Raw genomic sequence first — 25,943 nt, forward strand, 5'->3', positions numbered from 1 at the left:
AGGTACCTAATTACCAGGTAGTGGTAAAATGGAAAGTAACTTCCCACCCGCTGTCAAATTACTTTGTAGGGCTTGTACATTCCCAGCTCTGTACATTCCCAAACCCATGTGCCTGGTGTAAGTGGGTAATGATACAAAGGAAGCACCAGAAATCCTCACTGAATGAGCTTACAAAGCTTGCCGGGGGGGTAGGGGTGACTCAAATACCTTCTTCCAACACTTTGCTGTAACTAACATTTTGTTTGGGTAGTCATGGAGGTTTTCCTGCTAGCTGGGCTCGTAGAGGGGCAGAGCAGGGTGGTGGGTGCTACCTGTGGAGGCTGCAAGTTTGCTGGGAGATGTACCTGTGGCTGCCCTGATCCCCTCTCTTCTCCTGCTCTGGCTAATTGTGTGTGATGGACTGTACCAGAGCTCTTAAAACATTGCCCCCCTATCTCATTGTGGCTATTCCCTCTAGGTTTTTCTAGTTTTGCAGTGCTGTTCAAAATGCCACAACCAGCTGAAAATCAGCACAGCTTTGTTTCTCATCCATCTTACCCAAGCACTAAGCACCCTTCTTCCTGTGTGCTTGAGAGTTTTGTTTTGCTTTGTTTAAAAGCGATAAAGCCTTCATAATAAAATCCAGGCTTGCATTTTAACCTGCTGGGACCTACCATAGAACGGAGGTCATAAATAATTGTTATGGTTGTTGATTGCTTGCTTAAATGTACGGCTGCCAGAACATCGCTTCCTATCAGTCAGAAGGCATTTGGGGCCACCTCTGTTCAGCACTGACCTAGCGCTCTATTACTCACTCCTGTCTCACCGGGGGTTTATTACTGATGGTTTTAAAACATTTTGATGGTAAAAGACTCCAGGTATGTGAGATACGGATAAAAGCAATATACTCAAAATTTATCAGTCACCAAGATATTTTGCACTGGTCTTTTACTAATGAAAATGGAAGGAAATTTCCTGCAAAATGGCAGCATAACTGGTAAGGGAGCATAAAAGGAATAAGGAAGCTTGCCAGTGAACTGTACTTGTCCAGAGATTGTTGAGCCTTGTGTTGTTTAATAGAAGTCAATGCTGGTTTTGGATGTGCAGATAGAATCTGGCCTTCCACAGATCTGAGGAATTTGAGGCACCAAAATATAATGTCCAGTGAGCTAATACTACAGCATTTCCAGCAAAATAGTGCACAGCCACTTGGCCTTGCAACAAGTGATATGTGCAAGCAGCATGGCATGCCTGTGCACGTATGAGGCTTCAGAAATTAAACTGATGTGCAAGTGAGGCTGGGAACTGCAGGGAAGAGGGCACAGGAACGGATCAGCAACGTTGCCTGAAGAGCTGAGCCGTGTCCTGCTGTGACAAAGTGACAAATGGCCACTGGAGGCTGAGCCGTGCTACCTCTCCAGCTCCTAGCGACTGCAGAGAGGGAGCTGCGTCTGCTGGGCTCCTCAGGTCGTGCTTGTTCTGTGCAACAAAGCTGGATAGGCAGCTATTCAAGGCCATCTGGACAGGTTTGTCTGTTTAAGTGGAGTGTCAGCTCCAGGCTACGCTTGGCAACCCTCTTATCGCCCAGTACCACTGATAGCACCAGCCCAGGGATACCTCTGTAGTGCTTACTCATGTGGGTAGTTTTTACTCACTTCATACCTACGTTTCCTGTGTTTTACTGCACCATGTGAGTATGGATGTGAGCTGCCTGCAGGGTTTGGGCAGCCTGAATTGAAAGTTTCTGGGAAGTTTCCTTGGGCTGGGGTTCATCCTCCAACCTCCATCCTAAGGTTTGGGATGGAGGCTTTGTCACGAGAATGATGGCTTTCCCTGCCTTGTAGAAAGTCCTTGGTTTTCTTTCCTTATAACCTGGCTTAGCCCAGCAGCTGCACTTGAGAGCTGTCATTTCTGATTTCTCTCTCCTGGCTGGCAGCCATGATCCTGAGAGCTGCTGTGGTAGAGCTTCCCAGTCCAGACGTGATAGTGGCCCTCCAGGGGACCCTGCTGCCCTGTTGCAGAGTAAGTGGATGCTTTTAAGTAACCCAATGTGTTGGTGTCAAAAGTCCTTGCTGGCTTGCTTTTATTCAGCCTGGGGTTACCCGGCAGTGCCAGTGTCAGATCTGCCCTCTTACTGGTTACCTAACATAGCCCCCTACAGGAGCCTGCATTAAATGTTATTTTATATGCTGCCTCTTTCAGCTTGGTCCACAGTTTACCAAGGTACTACTGGGAAATGTATAGCCCTGATCTTTTCTAATGCTATAGGACGAATACTAACTTGGGGACTGCCCCGTTGTGCTGGTGTGGGACATGTGGCATAGCTGTCCTGGGGAGCGGGCTCCTCCTGGGAAGCGTGGCTGTGGTGTGACAGCAGTGCGCAGGGTGCCAATGCACAGACCCCTACTGGAACAAAAAACAAATTAGTAAGCAACGATTAAGACATTAAAGCAAATGCTCATTAAGTGTTTGTGTCTGCCCTGCCAAGATCTTCCTATTCACAATCTGAAGGTTTTGCTGTTGCCTGGAAAGTACTCCGGTATTACAATGACAAATAGCTTGCAGAAGTTTGGGATAGGTGTACCCTTAGGTGCCTGGTGCTTTAGTTATGATGTTAAAACACTGTTAAGCTGCATAGTCTCTATGTACTGTGCTTATTTGCGAGCCTGTTCAGTCAGAGTAACATTGCCAACAGCATGCTTCTTGTAATACACAGTAAATGTTTGTTCATTGTCTTTTGTATTATAAAAACAAGGAGTTCCGTTTGAGGAGCGGGAGTTGTGAAAGCTCCCTGCTGAAGTAAGGAGCTGTATAAGGCTTGGCTAGACACTATGAAAATTCTTTTGCTTAATGTAACAAAAAAGAGAACCCCCTCCCCTTCTCTCCTTCTGCATCTCAGTTACCTCTTTTGTTCAAAAACACTGCTGCAAAGCTCATGTAACCATCTCCTGATAAGTTGCTAAACTAGTGTATCAATATCCTGCATTCCTGTCTCACGCTGGGCCAACATGACCAAATAAAAAAAAAAAAAGAAGTTGAACCACAACGCCGAGGAAGACTACGGCCTTCATCTTCACGACCACCAGAGGGACAGAGACGACCCCCTAGCAACAGTGCACGCAGTCACAGAACATACCAGGATGTGCTGCGTAATCCCGGAATTACCAAGATATAAAAAGGGACCCTGGCGGGGGTGAGGTGCACGCCGTTGGCGGAGCTGAGTCTCCCCAGCCGCCCAGCGCTGTTTTGCTTGCTGTTGCTTACTCGATAAATTCCTTTCTATTATTAATGCAATGCTCTCTGAAAATTAATTAAGGGGGCAACTTATAACACTTCTGAGTTGTGCAGAGACCTTTTGATTAAACATCACTCCTTAATCTTTCTGAATTTCATTTGCACTATGTACTTTCAGGTGGCGTCCTTATAAACGAGAATATTCCCCACTTTTGGGGTTATTTGACAAACTTGGATATTGGTTTAACATTTTGTTTCTTTCCACTCAACCCAACTATTCTTGTCACTTGTGAAATTTGTAGAAAGCTTAATATTGTTAAATACACACTGCTTTCTAAATAAGTCTGCTTCAAGTGCAGGCACACAAGTTGTGAATGAATAAAGCAGATAAAGGAACATGACGGTCTAGAAGCTGGAATCATATTGAAAATGAAAGTTTCACAACAGTCCTGAAACAGAGCATATGAGTGCTAAACTTATTTCTAGTACTTGCAAACAGGGAGGAGAATTACTAATCCTGACTAACCTACCCAAGAAAGTGCTTGCTATGACCTGAAGGACTGAAAAAAAATCCATTTGCTTGCTTTGGAAAAGAATCTATTTTTCTGTGTAGAAGGAAGCTGGACAGAAATTTAACTGCTGGGGAAGAAAGGGGAATTTAACAGGGCTGCAAATCCCCCTCCATTTTCCCTGCTGACCACATCTTCTCACTCTTGGCCCTCTTCCCACTTTCCAATAAAAAACCAGACCCCAATATGAGGTTTTATTGAAAACAAACAAAAAAACAACCAAACAAAAACTTTCCCTAACTAAGAAGCTGGAACAATTTTGTGCCAGAAAGTTACTGGCAGAATGAGCAAATGTACATTAAGCTAATGAGGGTGTCCAAAAGGAAGGAGGAAGAATGAACTCTTTTTTTGTTAGGGCTTTAAGATTTGGGGTTGCTGGCTCAAAGAGGAAATATTAAGCAGGTTGGAGATGGCCCGTCTTTTTACCAAACCTTGCTGTGTTGAAAGCCAGGGAAAAGTCGTTTGGGGTTTCAGTGGAAGTAGGGCTGAGAATGTCAGGCTCACTGAGGTCCTGAGCACCAAAACTTAGCTTGTGTCTGTTCAACCAGGAATCATTTGTGAAATATTTCCATACACAGCAATAATTAAATGCATTTTAAAATCAGAGTGTTTTCTGAAAGATACAGGTAACTTCTTATTACTTTGAAACAGTGTTTTTGACCTTTGCTTTAAATTCATGTCATGTTTTTCTGTCTTAAGGATAATTAACTATTTAATTACATTTACAGTTGTGGTCTCACATGAGTCAGAACCACCCAACCCATGGAAGTGTCTAGCGTTTTGCCTCCCAGGAGTTAGAGTGCTCATTTTCTGGCCATAGACTGCCCAGGTTGGTGAGGAGGCCCTTTCCCATCCACATGTCCTGTCGCAAAGTCCCTGCTTGGCCGGTCTTCTTAAGTCTGCTTCTTCTGCACTGTTTCTGCTGGGGTGCAGACAAGTTTCTGTGTATGTGTGTGTGTGTGTGTGTGTGCATGCATGCACTTGTCTATGTGAGGAACATTCGGACACATAGGTTTGATGTGGGAAGAACATAAAGTTATATGTGCTCTATCACCAGAAAAGCTCAATAATAACTCCTCCTTGAGAAATTGCTTTTGTGACGAAGAGTATGGATACCTGAAGTTTTTAAATTGTCAGAGAAACTTTGTTTACACTCATTTGCATTGGCATTGTAAAACTGTGGGAATCGTTTATGGATGTGGCAGTGATTTTTTCACTTGGAGAACTTTCCTGTTAAGACATAAATGTTCTTAAGTTATAGGTGCATTTAGTATCTGATTGTACAAAGAGTACATATAACTACCAGCGTGGAAAATGAGTGCCATCTTACTTTAGATAAAACCCCACTAAGCAGCAATAGATCTTCCAAGCAATACACTGCACCCACTGTGAATTATTTATATCCTAATCTAGTCTCTGTTGAAGCTAAGGGAGAGATTTTCATCACCTCCAGAAGAAGCTGAACCTATTAGCTAGCACCAGTATTCATGTGCGTTGTCACATGAAAAAAAAACGAGTTGTTACTAGTTCCTGTAGTGATAATGAGGAGCCCATTGCTGTATGTGGCCTGGTGTGGTCTTGTTGAAAAAGGCTGAAGGTGATCTCTGTGTTTTTATTCCATCATTTTACTTCCATTTCACAATTCTCATCAAATTAACGTCAGAAATGTCCTCAGGGTAGCAACCCTATGCTAGAGTAGGTGATGACAAATTTCAGGAAACATCTGTTGCCTTGCTTTGGCTGGGCAGAATTTCCTAAAGTTTAGGAAGTTGTAGTTTTTACTCCACGTTATAAATGACTGCATGAGGCTGCTGGATACTGGCAGATTTTTGTGGCATTCTCTAGGAGATCAGAGTGAGAGGAAAAACTTTCTGCATGGGTCAAAACCATGCCCGACACTGCTTTCTGGGAATGTGATAAAGGTCCTTTCATCCCTATGAGAGCCAGGCCTCTGATAACTCAGCAGAGTTTGTGAAGGGCTGCTCTGGGCTTTATAGCCTGGGCCTTGAAAGGATTTTCTTCTGTGCTTAGATAAGAATGGAGAGGAAGTTGCATTCTCCAAGCCTTTGAACAGAAAAAAAGAGAATATTGAGTAAACTGAATGAAAATGAATGAACTCACATTTTTTAAATATTAAACATAGTTATGTTTTGGCTTCAGCAGTTCCCACTGACAGTTCAAGACCAGCCTGTGCTCAGTCAGAGGGACTTGCCAGAGGATGCAGGCACTGTGACATTGCTCTCCTTTCCACTCCCATTCGAAGGATGTGCACAGCGTGAGGCTGTGCAGGGTGGGCGCTGCAGCTGAAGGCAGCATGGAGCTGTGTCCACACAGAGAATAAAGCAATTGATACAAGGAAGGACATATTATCCCACTTTCTGGACAGGTTGCTAGCTCTTGGGTTGTTTTTTTTCTGTTATCTGTTTTGTTATCAGCTAATCTCTAAACTGTTATCTAAAGGTTACCTCCGTATGATAATGCCGGTTGAGGTGCATTATGCAGAGAGGGCAGAGGGAAGTTTGCATATGCACTCCTGTAAAGTGAAAGAGCACATTTGCAGTATTTTAATGTCAGGTCCCCAAGGAGAAGCAGTAGGATGTGGAGCCTTTCAGCACAGCTGTGATGCTCTAAACAACTGGGAAGTTTGGGGGTTAGCTCGAGGGAGTGCTGGCACCTAGCCAACACACACTGGTTTTAGTAAAAAGAGCAGTACCCCTATTTAACCTGGTAGGTGTGCAGTTGGTAACACAAGCACAAAAACAAGAGAGCAAAAGCTGCCCTATCTGTGCTGATTAGGTAATTTTCAGTTCATCACAGCTCAGTCAAGCCAAGCTGCTTTCTGCTGCATTCCTCAACGATTTGTGCCAAATCATATGTTTCAACCACGAGCAATTTCAGCTGCAAGTCTATTTTAATCTTGCTTTTCTTTTTTTTTTTTTTTTTTTCCTAATGTTGTCAGCACTGCACACTAATGTCCCTGGGTCCTTATTCTCCATGGTCACTTCGAGTGAATAAAAGCTAAAAAAAATCTTCCCCAACTGTGTGTTTTTTGAAATTCTGTCATCAAATCCTCATATTGTGAGAACCACAACTCCACCTAGCACAGTACCTGCTGCCTGTCACACAGGTGAGATGAGAATGCGAACAGGGTTTTATGTTTGGCCACCTACGTGACCAGCAGACGCATTTCCCTGTGACCTTGGGGCGAGCATTGCCACCTGTTGCCCTTTTTACACAAAAGCAGCGTGTGCCAGCATGCAAGAGCCAGTGCTGACCTCTCCCTGGAGAAGCAAATAGAGCCTGGTGGCAGTTTTGGAGTATAAGAAATGCTTGTGACTGGCACGAGAACCCCGTTTGTCACCTATTGTCATTTCTACCACCAGCCCTCGCCTGCTGGCCTTGCAAGTGCCACCCCAAGGTACTTGCATCCCGAAATACCCTTACCCCAAGCTGACACTGCAGGCAGCACAGGGAGCAGAGGCTGAATTACCCTTTAACATTCATCAGTTGTATGATTTCTCTTCAAACATATTTATAATATTAATTTACTCTGGTTCTGTTTCCTTAAATGACACCTAGAAGCTCAAGAGGGGCATGGACCATCATCTTTATCAATTCTTACAACAAAAAGCAAGACTCAAATGTCATAAAAGCATTGAAGAAAAACTAATGCCGAGGAAGCCTGGGTAGGATTTTGAGGTGCTGCTAGGCAAACTAATGAAGGGGAATAAAAGATCACTCAACAGAAAATGTAGAGAAGCAGAGATGAAGCAAATGGATGCTGAAGAATAAAGGAACAAGTAAGATAACCAAGTAAATGTCTCTTCTTGTAGTTTAATACGGGCCAAATAAAGGACAAAAACAGTAGGAAGTATGCAGTAAGGCTGGATACCTCTTTTCAGGTCACCTTATTATCAGGTGACTAAGAGAGTTAAGTGTGTCAAGAAACACAAGGAAATAAGTTTAGGAATGAGAGAAGAGGAAATAGGAAGACATGATGGGCACTGTGAAATGTCGGTGTGAATGAATACTGCATGGGTAAGAACAAGGATCAGCCAAACAGTTTAAAATAAGCCATTGATATGGAGCACTGCAGTGCTTACTGCTGGAAGACAAGTGAACTCATGTTATACCAAAACTGCTTCTGATTTAAAAAAAAAAAAAAAAAAAATCTGGCTAAATATCCCCCTAATTCCCAAAAAGGATAGACATTTTTCTTAGAAAAACTGTTCTAGCTGGAAAAATGGAAAAATGCACATCAACCTTTCTTTGTGCCTGGAACAGAAGTGGCAACTTAGAATTAAGCACTTCTTATGGCACATGCTTGGGTGCTTGTCCCTGTTTTGCTAGTGACTCACTGATAATGGATCTTGCTATAGGTCATGCACCCCAGGAGTAGTCCTGTTGAAATCATTAGAAATGTTACTCTCGGTTGGAGCAAGTACGGGACTTCACCCTGTGGGGCACAGGGGAGCACAGTGCAGAGATCCTGACCTAGCTCCTACAGGATGGCACGTTCAGGGTGAAACGTGGACCCTTGCAAGGGAAACTTGTGTGTGTGTTGCTGAGCCATACCGTTTTCCTTTTGTTAGAAGAGGACAAGAGTATTTATTGACAAATATTGAATATTCTGTGATAGGTGACACTGCTGGGTGAGATATGTGACAAGTTGGCTCTTGAGGCTTGTAGTATGCGTTGAACTCTGTAGTAAAAGAAACTGGATGTGGAAGAAATATCCAAATGGATGATGAACTTTAAATCTTATTCACTCATATTTTCCTGCTGAAAAGGCCATTCAGCCTCACAAAGAGATACATGGTCAGGTAGGTTTAATGCTGAGGGAGAACGTGGAGCCTTGGCTTTAGGAAAGCCACCCAGACAAGCAGCATGGTGGTTCCACGCTACCAACAGATTTTGCCTTTTGCTGTCCCTCATCTATCAGAGAACCAAAAGAAGGGAAATTCTGGGCTGTGAAATGGGTCCTCCTGGGCCAGTTAGCACTAAGACCCCATGTGGTCCTGTGCAAAGGTAGCTCATTTCCAGCCCATCCTACCTGTTTCAGCCCCACATCAGTCCTTCTGGGCCCAACCTGGCTCCAGCCACTGAAGCACTACTTTTTTTCTTCTTTCAGATAAGCTGTGTAGCTGTTATCCTCCTTTCAAGCACCTGTTTGTTCAAGTGATTTTTTTGGAGACTATTTGAATTAAAACCTCAGAAGTATGTAAGAGATACAGTCATGCAAAATTTGTGTCTTCACACAGAGGTTAAACAACCTTGAAATAAGATCTGCCACCATTGCGTAGCAGAAAAGATAAGGAAATAACTTATTTTAGACACAGAGGAATTTGTTTCTTTGTCTTTATTAAGGTTTGTTGCTAGTACATATTTCTAGACAGACATTCTGGAAAATCATTTTTTTAAGGACCAATGTGCAGGTGTCCACAAATGTTACCTTAAAAGAAAATAAAATTAAACACTTCAAACAAGGCTTCAAACAATCCCATAACAAGGCCCCCTCTGGGATGCTGCATGAAACGATGCAGGGGGAGGCTGACAACAGGACATGGTTGGAGCCACAGAAGATCAGGGTATGGTAAAGTGAGGTCTCTGAGGTGGGTAGCTGGGGTTGTAGGTGTCAGCATTGGGATGGGACAGGATGGGATGGGAAAACATCAGGTCGGAAGGGAAGGTTTGACCCACTTTTGCTGTTTAGGAACAGGGTAAGGAAACAATTTTGAAGAGCTACTCAGTGTCCTGTCTCTAAAGCTTGGGTCCATTCATGATGCCAGGCTGCATGCTATCCAGTGCTCACCATCTGGGAAACTGTGCCAATACCCAGTAGCTCTTTTCTGTGGAAAACTGGGTATATGCTCAAAGTGCCATCTGATTACAATGTTTTCCTGATTGGATACAACACTTATTTTCTGCTTATTAATAATGTTTTACCTGGGAGAGGCATATTTAGCCTGTTTTCCATGTCCATTTCCTTTAAAAGGGAGCTTGGAGAGAAAGGTTTGTTATCCAAAGCCAGACCTATTTGTTTTACTGCACAGCATAACTCAGTGACTCACATCATCACAGAGAGAGGGTGGAATTGTTTCCACCCATTGCAAGAGACAATACAGGTAATTTATGATGAAGAGCCTTGACAAGATGCTGCTTTAATCCCTGGGTTGGCTTTTATCCCAACTGAAGATGTAGTTTACTTACGCACCTGGTTGTGGAATACTTTAGTGGGGTGTATGTTGGCTGTGCTGATCTTATCCACATCTTTTATTAAAAATATTCCCAAGGCTCCTCTTCCCCATGATATTAACCTGTGAGTTGGCTCTTGCCATCACCCTTTCTCAACACAACCTTGCAAAGTGTGAAGGAGTATGCAACCTCGGCCCTGTGGCCAAGGAGATAAAGCCTGAGCTGCTCCAGCTGTGTCCCCAGCTCCCAGGCACCCACATAGGGCAGGCAGAGTTTCTGCAGTGTGCTGCCATGGGGCTCAGCATGGCTTACTTCCCACACGGGTCACAAGATGTATTTGGAAACTGGTGTTTCAGTGCCTTTTTATAGGTGGTGGCTCACGCAGGTGGCTCCTGTGAGTTGTTTCGCTTTGCTGGAGCTGTGCAGCTGGGGATCCATCAGCCCCGCTCTCCCATTGTCTCCCACTGGTGTCTGCAGGCTTGCTGAGACTTTTTTTGAATAATAGGCACTAATTTAAAAAACTAAATGTCACAATCAGTATATACCAGCTCTTTGGCTTTTAGAAAGGGCATTAATTCTTTGTATATTCCCCTTTAGGACCCCATAGGTACTAGCATGGAGTTGAAGGGGTCCGAACGAGCCCTTGCCCTGATGGGGTGCACCACTGAGCTGGCAGACTAGGGGATGGGGACTCACCTCGCCCCAGACATTCTTTACAAGCAGATGTTTCTTGCTTGCTTTTGGGGCTGAACTTGCATTTGTGCTCCAGGGCTCCTTGCAACAGTTACTGCGGGTGTGGGAAGGATGTGAAAACACACTGGGCGCTTCGAGGTCAGCTCTGGCAAGGGACTTTGAGCATGCTGTAGTCTTGCACTGCTTTGGGCATTGCTGTTCCTTTTTGTGCTAAACATATTCTGGCGATCCGTAAACTGTACCAAATAAAACAATTCACTGTTTTTGACAGCCAGAAATGATTGTGTTCAGGATATATTCCTCAGACGGTCTTTTATTTTTTGACACAGACACTTCATTTTTTCAGCTGGAGTTTAGACGTAATAAATATTTAACTTCTACACTTTCTTGCTCTGTTTATCTCTGTGTAATATTTTACTTTATATTCAGTGAAGCAGACTGCATTATTATCAGTTTATGTGCTTTGGTAATTTACCTTTATACGTTGTAACTTCTGTTCTCAAGAAGATTTTAGAAGTAAAGAATGCAAACTTCTATCTCCTTTGTGTGGTGCCTTCGACCCTCAAAGAGGTACACAGAGGAAGAGTCATTGGGAAATAAATTTTGTAAGAGGAAAAGTTAACAGGCACACTTGGCTTGTTTGTATTACCCTGCCATAAGCAAGCAGCAGAACATCTTTCTTATGTTTGAGGTTTCATGTAAAAAACTCAGATTTGAAAGGCTTTGTGTTGATAGTTCCGATAAGGCAAGTAGTAAATTTGGGATTACATACAGCTTAGAGGAGGGAGGGGGAAAATGCAGCGTGTGAGCAAAAGCTCAGAGAAGAAGAACTGGTGGCAAATGAACCGGCTTTGGCACAGTTGAATCTGCTGCTGTTTAAGCTATTTTTTCCAGTCCTATGCCATTACATCACACCTTGTCATTTGAGGAAATAACATTTTTGGTAGCCTGACATAAGCAAGCTGAATCGGTTATGGCCATGTCGTCTTCTTTTTACGTGACAGAATGCCATTTCCACAAGAGCTTGCTGTCTCCTTCCTATTTTGGGGATTCCCACTGACTCTACTGCCGTGGAAAGAGCAGGTCCTGCGTTCTGAGGGGGAGCTTTGGCAACTCGTGCCAGCAGCTGGCCATCAGAAGATCCCAACTCATAAGCTATATATTTTTATTCATAGGGGTAAGAGGGGCAGGAGAAGGAGAAACATTTGATAAACAAAGATAGTAACAGAAAGTGGAAGGCGTAGTAGCTGAAAAATCCGTTCTGTATTTGAAAAGGAAAACACAAAAACCTCGAAACCCAACAAAGTAATTACATATTTAAAAACATGTGTTTGCCATTTTAAGCTGGCTTTCTAGCTTTGTTTCTAGTTTGTTTCCCTAAATATCCTCTCTCCACATAGTTGAGTATGCATGCATGCACATATATATCAATTCTCTTTTCTGGTACACCATAGAAGTTTTGCAGTTATTTTTCTCTGCTTTTGTACAGGGGATTTCAGAAACACCTTGTTTTCCTGGTTTGGCATCTAATTGTTCAGAAGACTGGTATTTCACAGAACTCATTAAATTCATGACTTCCTTACACCCGTGTTCCTAAGCTGATGAGTGCCTATGTGAGGTTAAGGAGCGAGTGGGACTGAAGCACAGTTTGGGCTGGGTCCACGCAGACCTTTACCCAGAGCCCCACCAATCCTTGTCCCAGAGCTCTTGGAAGAACTGATCATTGCCACCTGCCCTGCTGCTCAGGGACTGCACGGGGGGCATTGCCTCTGCTGGAGTTCCCCTTGGCTCCTCACTCATTTTCTATCATGGAGGGACCTCACTCCTCCTTCCTGTTCCCTGGCAATTGCCATCAGAATTTATAATCTCTTTCCAAGTGTATAAAACAGTTACAAATGCAAAATGAAAATTATTCCATTCCCCACTATGGAGAGAGCTGAAAAGATGTAAGGAGCTATGCCTGTTCTGAAGATCCAGTAGCTCATGGCTTTTAACTGATACATGTGCTAGACATCTTGAAGTGCTTATTTACAAGACATAACTTTATTTTTTCTTCTCTTGATATTCCAAACAAGTGTAAGCAGATGCAGATAGAGTACAGTAGAGGGCTAGACAGTTTATGTTGTATATAAATGATGCACTTGGGATGGCTCTCAAAGAGGAGAGGCTGATTCAGTACAGTGATGTGCATACCCTGTAAATCAAATTGAAAAGAATGCAGCTAAGTGATTTTTGAGTCAGGCGCTTAATTTACTTCATCAATGATAGCTAATAGATGTATGTAAGAGCAGCACTTTGTTATCAATATTATTATATCAGTACTGGTGAGGCCACAGCTGGAGTGCTGGGTCCAGCCTGGGCTCCCCAGTGCAAGAGAGATGTTTGTTGTGCAGGGAGAGGCTGAGCAAATTGAAGTGCTTAATCTCAAGAAGGGAAAGTTTGGGATGAGGACACATCAGTGTGCATAAATATTTATAGCAGGCATGGCAAGAAGATGGAGGCAGATTCCTCCCAGTGGTGCTCAGTGAAAGAACAAGAGGCAATGGGCACAAACTGGAATACTCTCATCCACAGGAGCCAGTTTTGGAGCTCTGCTGTATGAGATAGCCCAACATTTTATTATGTATTTTATTTACATACAGCTTCCCTGATTTCTTTACATGTTTTTCTAAGTAATTTGGTTAAGACTAGGTTTGGAAAAAGCCAATTTCAGAGAGTAACAGGGTCCCTGGATGGATAATCTGGTGAGTGTCAAATTACTGAGACACATACTCAAATTGCTGGCAGTTTTGCACTTCCATGTTGATGACAGGAATCACAAAAGGGTACTTGCAAGTGATAGAGAGACAGACACACAGACACACACCTCCTAGAAACCCTCTTTTCAGTGGGAGACAAGGCAAAAGTAGGCTCACTTAAGTTTCTCTAAGAGGGCTAAAAATGTGGTTTGTGTCTTTTTGAGACCCGGACATGGAGAAGAATGTGATAGAAAGGATTAATTTGCATAGTATTTAAAATCTGAGTTTTGCTGGTTGGCAGATAGAGGCATTCAGGGGGCAAAAAAGTCACCAGTGCCTGAGATGGTCTATTTCTACATCACTTGATTGTTGCCTTCACCCAAAACTATGGACATGATGCAAAAAATCACATGGCAGAGGCTGGCTCTGTCTACACGAGCAAGAAGTGTGGTGCAACAGGGACAAACGAGCAGAGTGCAGCTGTTCCAGATAGCTGATGTCCGCCCTCTCTGTGCCTTGGGGCTTTATTCGGATCGCTTTAGTTGTGCTGTGGACTCCATGGCTATTAGCAGCTACAGTGACTTAGATGCACTCCTGGAGGACATGTCCCCATTTCCTTTCAGGAGAAAGGAATCCGTTTTGCATTTGTGAGACCATCCACAATGCGACCGGAATACAGTTAAGCGGGGACTATCAGTACATGCGCAAGTGTGCTCCTCCTTTGCGATGAGAAGGGAGTACAAGCTCTGGGCCTTGGGCAGTATTTAGATTTAGTCCTACACCTGGTATACTCCAGTAGAAACCAAGAGAGGTTGGTTGTCTTTATGTACAATAGAAGTACCTTCTATATTTTACAAAATATTATACATGTGTTGGAATGTGTATAGTCTTGGCTCACACTGAAGGTAACTCAAACAACCTGTGAAACACAGGAGGCTGAAAACCATAGCACTACTCCATGTGTACGATATGGCAGGACTCTGAGATCGGGGTTGATGATTTACAAATGAAATGGGCCAGCGAAGCACACAGCCAAGCCACGGCAAGGTAACTTGACTTTCAGAGGTCGCTGAAATGACTCCAAGTTCCTCTGTTTTGTCACAGCACACCACAAACCTGCAGTCCCCTCACAAGCAGAATTTAGCGGTGGGTTACATATGGGTCTTGGGGTTGCAATGAGTTCTGTATCCCCTTTCATCATGAAACGTGCATCTTTTTAGCATCCTTGTACTGGATGCAGACGGCTTGTGTACAGCTGGAAGGAAAAGCTGCCCTCACAAGCTGTCACCTTGGCTTTGTAAGGTGTAAAGGGCTGCACCCTGCACTCCAAACCCTGCGAGCGAGCAGGCAAAGGAGGGACGAGGAGGCTCATCGGGGCTCCTTGAATTCAGGGGGATGAAGTGAGAGGGCTGAACCCCACACGGAGAGAGGGACGGGGCGACTGACTGCCGGCCTGTCCCCGCTGCCTGCGGGGTCTGGGGCTGGCCGTGAGGGGTCGGAGCCGTCCCTGAGGGGCCGGGGCCGCCCCTGAGAAGCCGGGGCTGGCCGTGAGGGGCCGGGACAGCCCCAGGCCCCGTGCAGGAGGCGGTGCGGGCCCTCTGTCCCTCCGTGCGGCGGCGGCAGGGGGCGGTGAGGGCGGAGGAGGCGGGCTTGCCACACGCACCCGCCGCTCCCGCCGTGCTCCGCTTAAATAGGGCGGCGCCGGGGGAAGCCGCGCACAGCCCTGCTCCGCCGTGCCGCCGCCGGGAGGTGAGCGGGGCTCGGGGGGATCCGCCACCATCACCACCGGGGGGACGGGGGCGAGGAGGAGGCCAGGGGGGCTGTCAGGGCCGGGCTGGGGCCTGCTGCGGGCGGCCTGCTTGGCCGGCTGTCAGCCGGGCTGCGGCGGGCACGGCAGCGCTGCCCGGCCCCCCGCCAGCCGTGGCGCAGTGCTGGCCGCCCGCTGGGCTGGGTGCCGGACCCGAGGGGGCTGCCGTGGGATACGGCGTGCTGTTGGAGCAGCGTCTCTTTGTTTTTATCTATTTATTTTTTTTGGAGTGTGCTGTGAGGTGACCCGGCCTAAAATGGAAGCTGAGGGGCTGGCAGCCCTTAGGCCGCCTGCCCCCTGCGAGGTGGGGATACGGAGCCAGGGGGTTCGCCCGAGCGCAGCGATGCTTTTGTTCCGAGGTGCGCGCGTTTGTTGTTCCTGTTCAACAGGAATTGCAACCCTGGAAGCCTCCTAAATTTCTAAAGGGCAAGCCCGTGAGCTGTCTGGGGTATTACCGAAACGCTTCTGGACACAGCAAGCCGTCTGAAGGCTTGCCTGCGTTGTGCCGGTGGCAGGGACGTGCTGGTGCTGTCCTGTGACGGGAGGCACTGACATCTGCACCAGCTGCTCCTGGAGCCCCGTGCTGCTGCACTTGTGCCGGGTGAAACCACTCTGCGAGGTGTAAGCAGGCTTCTTGGCCATGCCGCCTTGCAGGGAGCAGTGCTGTCTCCTCAGCCTGCTTGGGAGCTTTTGTATCTGCACCCCTGTGCTGGGGAGTGTGCTCTGGCGTGGGGCTGAGGCTTTGCAGATCGAGAGATTCAGCTCAGATCGAGAATGTGTTGAGCTGAGGGGAAAAACACCTTTCTCTTCTCCTATCACCAGTAACACCTAATGTAGAAAAAGGAAACACAGAGCTCCTCATGGAGCTGATTCCTTGAAACTGAAAGATATCAAGTGTGTTTATACTGGAATACAGAAACTACCAGGGGGTTGGATTAACAGCTTGTAGTTACAAGTATCTGTTCTGTATAGTACTCAATTCAAGGTCCTGAGCAACTGGCCTTAGCCTATTCTGGGGGCTGCCGTGATTATGTTGAATCAAAAGGCTGCTTCTAAATTTGGTAGATACTGTTTTACAACCACAAATCTCCCAGCTTGAGGTTGGAAGTAGGTCATCAGTTCTTGAGAAGCCTGCCCCTGAGTAGCCTTTCGCGTCAAGGGCAAGTACAAGGTTGGTATCTGTATCAGTGGAAAAATAAAACCAGCAATTCACATGGAAGGAAAGAAAACTCTTCAAAATAGTTATCTGGGTAAGTAACTCTCCTGTTTCTTTGAGTAAAGCCTCTGTAACTGACTCTCCTACCTGATCGCTCCACTGCAAATTAATGCTGCATTGGATTTTTGGAGGAGGTAGATCATACCCTTTTCAGACCTGAGTGTGTTAATCTCCAGTGGGGAGGCGTAAACTCTTTCTATTTCCTCTACAAGAAGACATTTTAGCTAGTGTGAGCAATAGAATACAATAGTGGTGTTGTTTGTTTTGGTCTTTCTATTTATTTTGTACAAGTCATGATAATGCAGATGACTGGAATGGGTAGACTCAAAGGCTAATGGCACCAGACCTTTCAAATGTGCAGCAGAGGGAGAGGTTCTGGCCCAAGGGAGTACATTGCTTGGTAAATTGGGCTTCTGGTAGTGTGATGTGAAGATTGGCTGCCTCATTCTGCTTCTGTGCTGGGCTAAACTGCAAGTGGAAAATACACAAAATATTTTGTTAAAATATAACCAGTGGTAACTCCCCAGAAATACTCACAAGTAGGAGGGGAGATGGCTTGTCCATAGGTACAGGACTTTGTGTGGGAGTTCACCGTGCTATGTGGCTGAGGGAAGGGCTGCTGAACAGTGCTGACCTTTGCAGGCAGCAGCCTGAACCCTGCCTGCAGGTGGGGGGCTCGCTCTTCTGCAGGTCCTGCCTGACTCCTGGTAACACACAGGCTTCTGCTCTCCTTCTGTCTTTGGAGTTAGTCCTCTACAGAGGGCAAAATACAGTAGTGAAACACTTATTTTGGTTAAGGATTGAGCCTTAGTTCTGGTAGTTTGTCCAACATTGACTGAAAACAGCTTCTATGGTTTGATAGAGAATGGGGAAAAAAGCTTTCTCTTATTGCTGGACTTCTTTATTTAAGGCTTATAGCAGAAATGCATGATGTCCTGTGGCAGCAAGCTGTTTCCAGAAAAGGACTTCTGGCTTTATATGAATTGCAGTTCTTAAAGAACTAAGCTTTTTTAGCCTGATGCTGCATGTGCTGTGTTTTTGACAACTTGCTCTCTGCAGTTGGGCTGCATTAATAGGCCAGTGAGGAGGGGTGAGCTTCCTGGAGAAGAAAGGTCCCTTTGGAGGAGATAAAGGGGCACCTTAATACCTGGTGCCAAGGGGGGCTGCTTGGTTTGTCATAGCTTTCCTGTGGTGCTAGTGTTGGGAGAGCACTCTGGTGAACCAGTTGCTCCTAGGAAGTACTCACTGATCTGCCTGGCCTCAGTGCTGTGGGTTACACGCTTTTAAGCTTTCTTCTGAATGTAAACATCACTGATACAGCATGGCTGAAGTATGCCTGACCCAGGTTACCCTTTGCTGTGGCTGTCAGGTGAGCAAAGCATGAGTAAGAAACTCATTGTTGCGTGGTCTCAGGTGAGTACTTGAGGCATATGTTAACTTGAGGTACACGCAGGGCTTTCCTGGAAAAAGCAGCACGAATAAGTTGGCACGAGCTACTCAAGCTGTTAGTGCCACCAGGAAGCCGCCAGCTCAGGGCAGTCCCCTCTGTGGGGTGACTGTCATCTGTGCTGTGTTTGGGCTGAGATAAATCAACAGGGGAGTGTCACAGTGCTGGACAGAGTTGTAGGGATGCAGTTCTAAAGGGGAAAGCAACTTAGGCTTCAAAATAGGTGTTTGAGCATTTTTGTTCCTCCTTGAAGAGGAGAGACTGGTAAGACTTCCAGCGGCTGCTGTGTGTGTGTAGGTGCCGATCAATGGGAGCACTTCAGTTGGTCATGGTCTCAGGCGTTAGTGGGAGGTACTGATTTCTTCAGCGTGGTGGTGTTACCAAGCGCTGCTGAAGGGTGCAGGCTGCACGAAAGACATCGATCGAGCCACATGACAGGAATCCACTTGGCGTCTGAACCGCAGTGAACCCCAGTGACCTCGCTGGTGCGCGCTCAGATTACTTGCCGGGCCTCGTCAAGAGGCAGGAATCCAGGTGTTGTTCCATCTATTGTAGGAGGGTCGCGGCCAAGTGTCTGAGGACAGGGCTGTGACTTTGCCTGTCAGTGTGCGATGGGGCCTTGACACATCCCTGTCAGATGCAGTGCTCCAAGGTTGCAACAAGCCTTCACTGCTGCAGCTCATTGAGTCACCGTGTCCTGCCTGGTGGGGCTGAATCGAGCTGGCAGGCTGCTTCCCTCCAGCCATCTGTCTGTCCCTAAATGAAGGGACACAGCCCTCAGAGGCAACCCGAACCACTGCACGGTGCCCTGTGCTTGCTCGGAGCCAGGCTGGGGGGCTGCAGGCAGCTGGGAGGCTCAAATTGTTGGGGGGTGAATATGGACAAGTAGGTCCCTGTGGGATGGGTTCCTCATTAAGAGCCTTTTGATTCTTTCTTCATCACTGTTGCAGGAAAGCGAATTTGGCAGCTAACTGCTTCAGAAGCAGGGTTTCTAGCTCTGAAATCTGGTTGGGGGGTTCTGGGTAAGGTAAGATATTTAGGTTCCTTTAAATTGGAGAAAGGGGGATGGAGGAGGAGGCTGGAGCAGCTGATGGGACCCTGCTACATTTCAACAGTATTGGGTTTGTTTGGGAGAGCCCCTTCTGGCCACTCGCATGTTATATGTGCCATGCTGAGCACCGTGCAACGCATCCTGCTGCAGCCTTTCTGTCAAAGGAGGCTTAATCTGAGAAATCTGCTTCAGGTTTTAATGACCTCTGCTCCTCCGTGTCTTCAGGGTGCTTGTGGTTTCCCTGCTGGGTACAGCTGGCTCTGACACGGGTGGATGCAGGACCTCAGTGAAGTTACTGCCTTGGCTGCGGGGCAGAGAGTCCCGGGAGGTTTTACGTGTGGTGTCTGGGGTTACGTGCTTGAGGTGTAACTGCAGCTGGAGGAACCGAGGGGCAGCTGTGCTGTCTTGTGTCCTTCTGGGAGCTAGTGGCTATCTGCTCATCTAGCTGGGAACTGGCATCAGAACTAACCCAGGAAGGCTGGCTGTGCTAGACCACCTCTCCAGTGTGCGTGCACCACCCACCAGCTGAGTCCCCGGCCAGCAGAGGCTTGCAGGAATGTGCATCTGGGAAGGATTGGGCTGGTTGAAACTTAAGCTGATTGTAAATTGCACCATGAGATTAGGATTAGGTATCTATTCAGGCAAGGATTTCTTTTGTCGGTAGCCAAAGCTGTTAGTTGCACCCTCTTGTACTCTGCATTAAAGCTAGGATGTGATTCCGCACTTGGCTCCTCTTTAAAGGAGGAGTGGAGAAAGGCTTGGGCATTAGGGAGACACTGGGAGCTGGGGGGTGTAACCTGTAGCAGTAAGAAAAAAAACAAACTAATTGCTCAACAGCTCAGGCGAACCCAAAGGTAGGTGGGTGGCTGGTAACCTCTTCCAGCCTTCCCCAGTGAAAACATCCTGGGGCCACACAGCTCACAGCGAGAGGAACTGCAGGAGAAGCTGCCCTCCTTTCTGTAGGAGCACAGAAATAGGGTGGCTGCTCCTAGGCCGTGTGGGGAGCTGGCCTTTCTCACCAGCATCCTGCTGCCCTCAGTGTTAGGGCAGGGGGGAAGAGAGGCTGTTGGCTCCTGGGGCTGTTTTCCCTGCAGTGAAGGAGCTGACGGCTGCTCTCCCGTTCTCTTCCGTCGCTCTCGGACCACGTCTGGCCACGGCCGGACAATGGGCAGGCTGCTGCCCTCTGTAAATAGCCCATTGTGCGCCCGGAGTAGGAGCAGCAAAGAACGGCCGAGTGCTGCCAACTTGGGCTGCTGCCTCGAGATACTGGCTCTGCTGTGAGGAATGAGCCCTGGGTGCTGCGGGGGGGGTGTGTGCACGCAGAGAGCTGGCTTTGTCTGAGCTGTGCAGACCTCTGAACTGATGCGATGAGTGTAGAGGGATGCGTTCAGGAGCTGGGGTTGGAAACTGCTGTTTCTGTAATTAATTACCTTTGGCTTGGTTCTTCTGCCCTGCTACTAGAACCCCTTTCCTGTATCTGCCTGGTTTAGCTTAACTAAAACCAAACCAGCCGAGGTCTATTGGCTGCTTTGAGGAAAGTGGGTTTTGACCTGCTCAGACACTGTCCCTTGTGCCCCAAGCAGCAAGCTGAGTGTCAAGGGCTGGTGCTTCTCACCTGGGATCTGCCTCTTGGAGTCGCCAGCCATGGCCTGCAGTCAGTCACCACGTACCACCTCATGGTAGGACCTCGTTCCACAGTCCACTGCCTGCAGCCCAGACCCTATCTGGGTAAGAAGTGACTTCAATACCCAAGTTTTTGGAAAAGAACACAGAGCTACAACCACTGGTCTTGTTGAATCTTGTTGGCCTTGCACAACTGCCTCCGTGTTGAGTGTCCTACCACCAAGTAGTTCAAAGTGCTCTTTTCCAAGCAGGTGGCTCATGCTGACTGCAGTTGGAGTTCATAGCTTACTGATCACTCTTCTGGTGGCTGAGGTGAAAGATGGGGGCCAAACTTCAGTGAAGCTTAGATGGGGAGGTCCATAGGTAGCAGCTATGGAGTGCCCAGGTGTGGGTGAGCTCCACAATCTGAAGGGTAAGTTGGTGCTGGGGAGTGGAAGTAACAGAGGTGAGTGGAGTGTGTGGAGCCTTGCTAGGCTGTCTTGCTTGTCTTGAGTAAGTAGGCTTAGCTGGGCCCTTACTCAAGGAAAAGGACTGAAGGCCAGGTCTAGTTGCATTAAAAAGACCTTTGTGGACTTCAAACTGTTCCCCTTAATCATGGGGAAGACCTTGGATGCCTGATATGGTTGGAGCATAAGCCAAGTAATTACTGGGATGGATCAAAGAAGGCTGAAGGGTATTGAAACCTCATCTCTTTTTGGGGGGCACATTCCTGTACGTTCATGAATGTGAGTTCTTGTTGCATCTGACTTCATCTTAACTGCAGAAAGAGTTGGTACGACCCAGCTGATAGTGTTAAAGCTAGGAATTGCTTCATTCTGCGGAGAACTTTGTCCTGATCTTGTCTCTCTGTGCTGATGAGGCAGGAGGTGTAATAAACGAGCCTCCCTCAACACAAGCATAAGCAGTGGTTTCAGTTATGTAACCAAAATTCAAGAATGTTTTGTTATAAATTGCTCTACAAACAACTGGTCAAAGAAACAAAGAGTGGCAATACTCATTTTTCTTTACCTCGTCCTAAATCATCCCAGCTTCTTGACTACAATAGGACTTCTATGTGAACTAAATGAAGGTGTTTACTGCAGTTCTTGTCAGCTGTAATAGCACACCAGCCCTCTGAAAGAATAATTCTCTAATTACCCTGCATTCCTGAATTATACAGTATGTGAGCAGGATATATCCTGACTAACACAGAGAGGGAAGCAAGTATTTAAGTCAGAGCTGCTTATTGTGAGGCTTGAGGAAGAAAGAGCTCAGCTTGCTCTTTCCCTTACATATACTTTACCTCCCCTTTTGCTAATCTGATAGCATGGTGTCTAAGAGGATATCTAAAACTGATTTGTAAGCCAAGCCTTTCTTGTTGGAATTGGTTTGTTCTTAGTGTTCATCTATGGAAAGTTAAAACATCAGTTTTTCATGCCTGCAACGCAGAAAAGTAGTTTATGTATAAAAAGCGATGCCATAGTGATCCTAATTGAGTCAGTAGTTTTTTTATGCTAAGAAAAGATGAAGAGACTTCTTGATACACTCAGTTCTTCTCTACCTTTCACTACTACAGCTTGAGGTGCCACGGATTTGTGGCGCAGTCTGCTGTGTGTTGCACTGCAAATAACCAAAAAGCGCTTCCGTAGTGGCCCTAGGCCATGCAGTCAGCTACCTGGAGACACAAAAACAGGGAAAGGCAGTGCCCCTGGGCTTGGTGGGGCTGGGACCTGTCCAGAGATGGACCTGGCACCCCTGTCCGTGACCTTATTTCAGACTGTCCTCCTGCTGACGTGCTCTAGGGGACCCTGCTGGAGCAGGGGGTGGACTCGGTGATCCCAGAGGCCCCGTCCAGCCTCAGCCGCGCTGTGCAGCGTTGTGAAACGGTGGGCCCTTTGAACCATCGTAAGGTGTTCTTGCTGTCTCTAGCAAATCCTTCTCAAATACTGGTTAGTCTCCTTAGGGACTAGACGACTCACTCCCCTGTCTAGCTGAATAACCGATGGCAGCAACAAAGATTTCAGCAGCGGACTGTAAACTTGAGATTTTTTCCCTGTAGAAGTGAGATGTTAGCCTGGTATGCTTGGTTTCAGAAATGAATGCACCTCTAATTCTGGCTGCTTGGATTTCAGCGTCTCATATACCACCGCCGTGCAGTAGTGTATTGCTCCACAGCACGTCCTAGCCATCCAAACACATCTGACACTCCCTAGGTCTCTTGCTGTGTCGTCTCTTGCCAGTGGCTGAGCTGCAGGGACCCGAAGGAGCACGCCGTGGGGCTGAAGGCAGGAAGATGAGGCTCTGGCCACGTCCCTGGGTGGCAGGAGGCAGCGGCCGTCCTTCAGTGCTGCGGGCCCGCTGTCTGCCTGCTGCTGTCACCTCTAACCCAGTGGGCAGGAACCCCTGGCTCTGGCATGTGACAAACGTCCCCAAGGACCTTGGCAGGGGAGGAGGGCACCAGCTGAGCTGCCGGCGAGGCTTTTTTCCGCGGCCGCTTCTCACTGCGGAACACCCGCGTCAGCTCGCGGGGAGGCAGGGGCGAGGAGTCGCCTTTCCTCAGCTCTCTGCATGGACGTGACGGGTAAAACGTGCTTCCTGTGCTTGTTTATACCGCGGCCCCACAGATGCTGCTTTGTTCTGCCTCGTGTCCGAAGACGAATTGTTGGTGTGACGCCGGGAGAAATGGGAAGGCAGCTAGCACGGTGGGCTGCAGGGAGAGCCTTCCTGCAAGGCTCTGCAGAGCTTTCTGTGCACGGCTGAGGGGAGAGCAGGGAACAGGAGGTGAAAACTCCTATGCTCCCGCGGGATTAGGTTGCTCTCTGTTGGGTTAGTGCCGGAAAGTAAGCCAGCATAGCCCTGCCCTCTCTCCCCCGAGTCCCATGTGACACTGGCTCTTTAAACAGCCTTGTGCTGTAGCTGTTCTGCCAGTAAAGGTCTAGCACTTCTGCAATACTATCCTTCAGACAAAAAACAAAGCATACAATCATGTTTTGTTAAAATGCAGCGTCTTGAGTGATATCAAAACCCTGGAGAAATTTCTTCCTGTCAGCCACACCTGTTTTTCCAGAGTATGAACTAGTAATTGCTTATTTACGTAACTGCATTACAGGAATCTAAAGATATTGCTTGCTTAGTGGCAGATAAAGTCGTTTTGATAGTGAGAAGCTGGTAGGACAAAGCATACATTGCTCTCCCATAACAATGCTGCATTGAAGCAGAATTTCAAATCTGTCTAATTCTTTTCCTGTCAACAGATTCCAGCTCTGGGACAACTGCACTAAACTACAATGCAAGCACATGAGTTGTTCAGACATCTACGGATGCCAGAACTTGGGGATGTCAGGCAGTATGTGCGCACCCTCCCAACCAACACGTTGATGGGTTTTGGTGCTTTTGCAGCTCTCACAACCTACTGGTATGCGACAAGACCGAAAGCATTAAAACCACCATGTGATTTAGCAATGCAGTCTGTGGAAGTAGAGGTAAGTGTCCCTTTATGCTGTCATTCACTGAACTTTGGAGCCTACAGCAGTCACTGCTTATGCAGTGTTTCTGAACTGGAGAGGGGCAAACACTGCTCTGGAGTGTGGCTTGGGCTCTTTTTTTGGCTTGCTGAATTTGAAAACCAAGTTGAGGTTTCAGGTCACTGATGATAACTAGCATGGGGGAGAGACTGGTGAGAAGAGCTTCTGATCTGAGTGGTGGGAGGAAACTTGTGAATGTTAGAGCTGGCACAGCGCAGTTTCCTACTTCAAAACTGTTTAGGCGATGACTTATTAAACTAAGTCTTGGTCTGAGTGTGTACGGTGGGGTGTACTGATGAGACTAATACTATTCTGTTACAATATCTAGCTTATAATAGCTGACAGATGAGACTTTATGTTACGTTACAAGCATGAAGAGGGTACTAACTGTCCTGAAATGATCTGCGGAAAGATATGAGTCCTGCCAAGACAGCCCAGCCATAGAGTAAGTTGAAATTAAAGCAGCCATGTACCAAACTCTGGATATGCTGGCTTAGTTTTTCCTCTTGATTTCAGAGGTGCAACGTTGCAGTTAGGTGGTTTTAATACTGAAGTCAAATACAGAAACTGACTGGAAAGAACTCTTGTTTAGAAGGAAATACAGACAACTGATTACATGGTTGGTTTCCTGAGCAGCAGTTTTTATCAATTTCCCTGTTTACTACAGAGTCACTGTTTTATGATGGATTTCATTCTCTCTATTTCCTCAGAGTAGACAAAGTATTTCCTTTCCTGAAGGAAGGAGATAGCTTTGGATGCTTATGATCTTCAGGTGAGGTTTTTACAAAATATAGGAAAATAAGGGTGACAGTTTACAGCATTACTCTTGATAGTCAGAAATGACATCTATGGATTTCTTCATACATCTTTGCAACCAAAGAATCCCTTTACATGAGATGCTTTTGTGTGGAAGACCCCATTTGGGTGTCCTGTGTCACAGGTGGTTTATGTGACATCTTGAGCTTAAGAGTAGATGTGACAGTAAACTGATATAAACAAATGTGGCAGAGCAGTTTGAAGTTTACAGTAGGTAACATAACCTTTCATGAGCTTTAGCAAAACACTCTTATCATAGCCTCAGATCACACATTTCTTTCTCTGTATGTTTCATGATAGTGGAGCTGAAGAATGAAGCATCAGTTGGCCCCTCCATTCAGCAGCTTAGTTTCTTAGTCTCTTTTCCAGTATGGTATACTGGTAAGCTTGCCTACACTTTGTGTTACTGTCATGAAAACAAAGCAAGTAATGGTCCACTGTTAGAATTGCTGAAAGGAGACAAATGTGTTCTGGCAATGTGGTAGCTACAAAAACATCTCTCTGCAAGAAGCACATATATTTTAAGGATTCAGAGGCTAGATCTCACTTCTGGTGAGCTTTCCCAATCTGGACAGCAGCTATTTAGACAGTATATAGAATATTCTTGTAGAACTACATGTTTTAGTGGCTGCAATAAACCAGCTGTGAAGCCTTCCAGCTGTGGAGTGCCTCACTACCCAGTGCAGGCTGGGGGGGCTTTGTACTGGAAGATGGTGGAACTGCAGCTTTTAAAGGCCGTAATGTGACAAATGTTTATGTGCTTGAGACTAGACAGCAGTCTCAGCTCACTACCTTTTACCTCTTCAAGTTAAATAGCTCATCACTTATGGATTCCATGATTAAAATTGTTCTGTAGCATGAAACCTCACTAAAAATACTTAATTAGTACAATATGGATCAATTGAACATTAACATCAGCTCTGAGCAGAGCAGAATAGGTAGTGGGATTACTTTTCATTGCCCATTCAGAAAACATTTCTAGAAAGAAAGGCTAGTGTTAAATGAAGAGCAGCTGAATGTTTTGTCTTGAGGATGAAGAGCTCAAACTTTAATATCTTGAAATGACTGAGAT

The 25,943-nt window shown here is 46.4% G+C and overlaps 1 protein-coding gene across 2 annotated transcripts in view; it reads left to right on the forward strand.

Annotated features, from left to right (window-relative positions):
- Positions 1-15,037: 15,037 nt before the first annotated feature.
- Positions 15,038-25,943, forward strand: part of ACSL1 (acyl-CoA synthetase long chain family member 1) — a 37,681-nt gene continuing 26,775 nt past the window's right edge. The window contains exons 1-2 of one of the 2 annotated variants that reach the window (XM_084285546.1): positions 15,038-15,157; positions 23,786-24,013. In XM_084285546.1, coding sequence (XP_084141672.1) covers positions 23,819-24,013 — 195 coding nt within the window. In that variant the 5' untranslated portion in view covers positions 15,038-15,157; positions 23,786-23,818. Of the gene's footprint in view, positions 15,158-23,579; positions 23,600-23,785; positions 24,014-25,943 lie in introns of those variants that run through there. The other variant, XM_084285547.1, reaches the window with a different exon arrangement.

The sequence above is a fragment of the Netta rufina genome (genome assembly GCF_964035555.1).
Source record: "Netta rufina genome assembly, chromosome: 4".
NCBI classification, from domain to species: domain Eukaryota; kingdom Metazoa; phylum Chordata; class Aves; order Anseriformes; family Anatidae; genus Netta; species Netta rufina.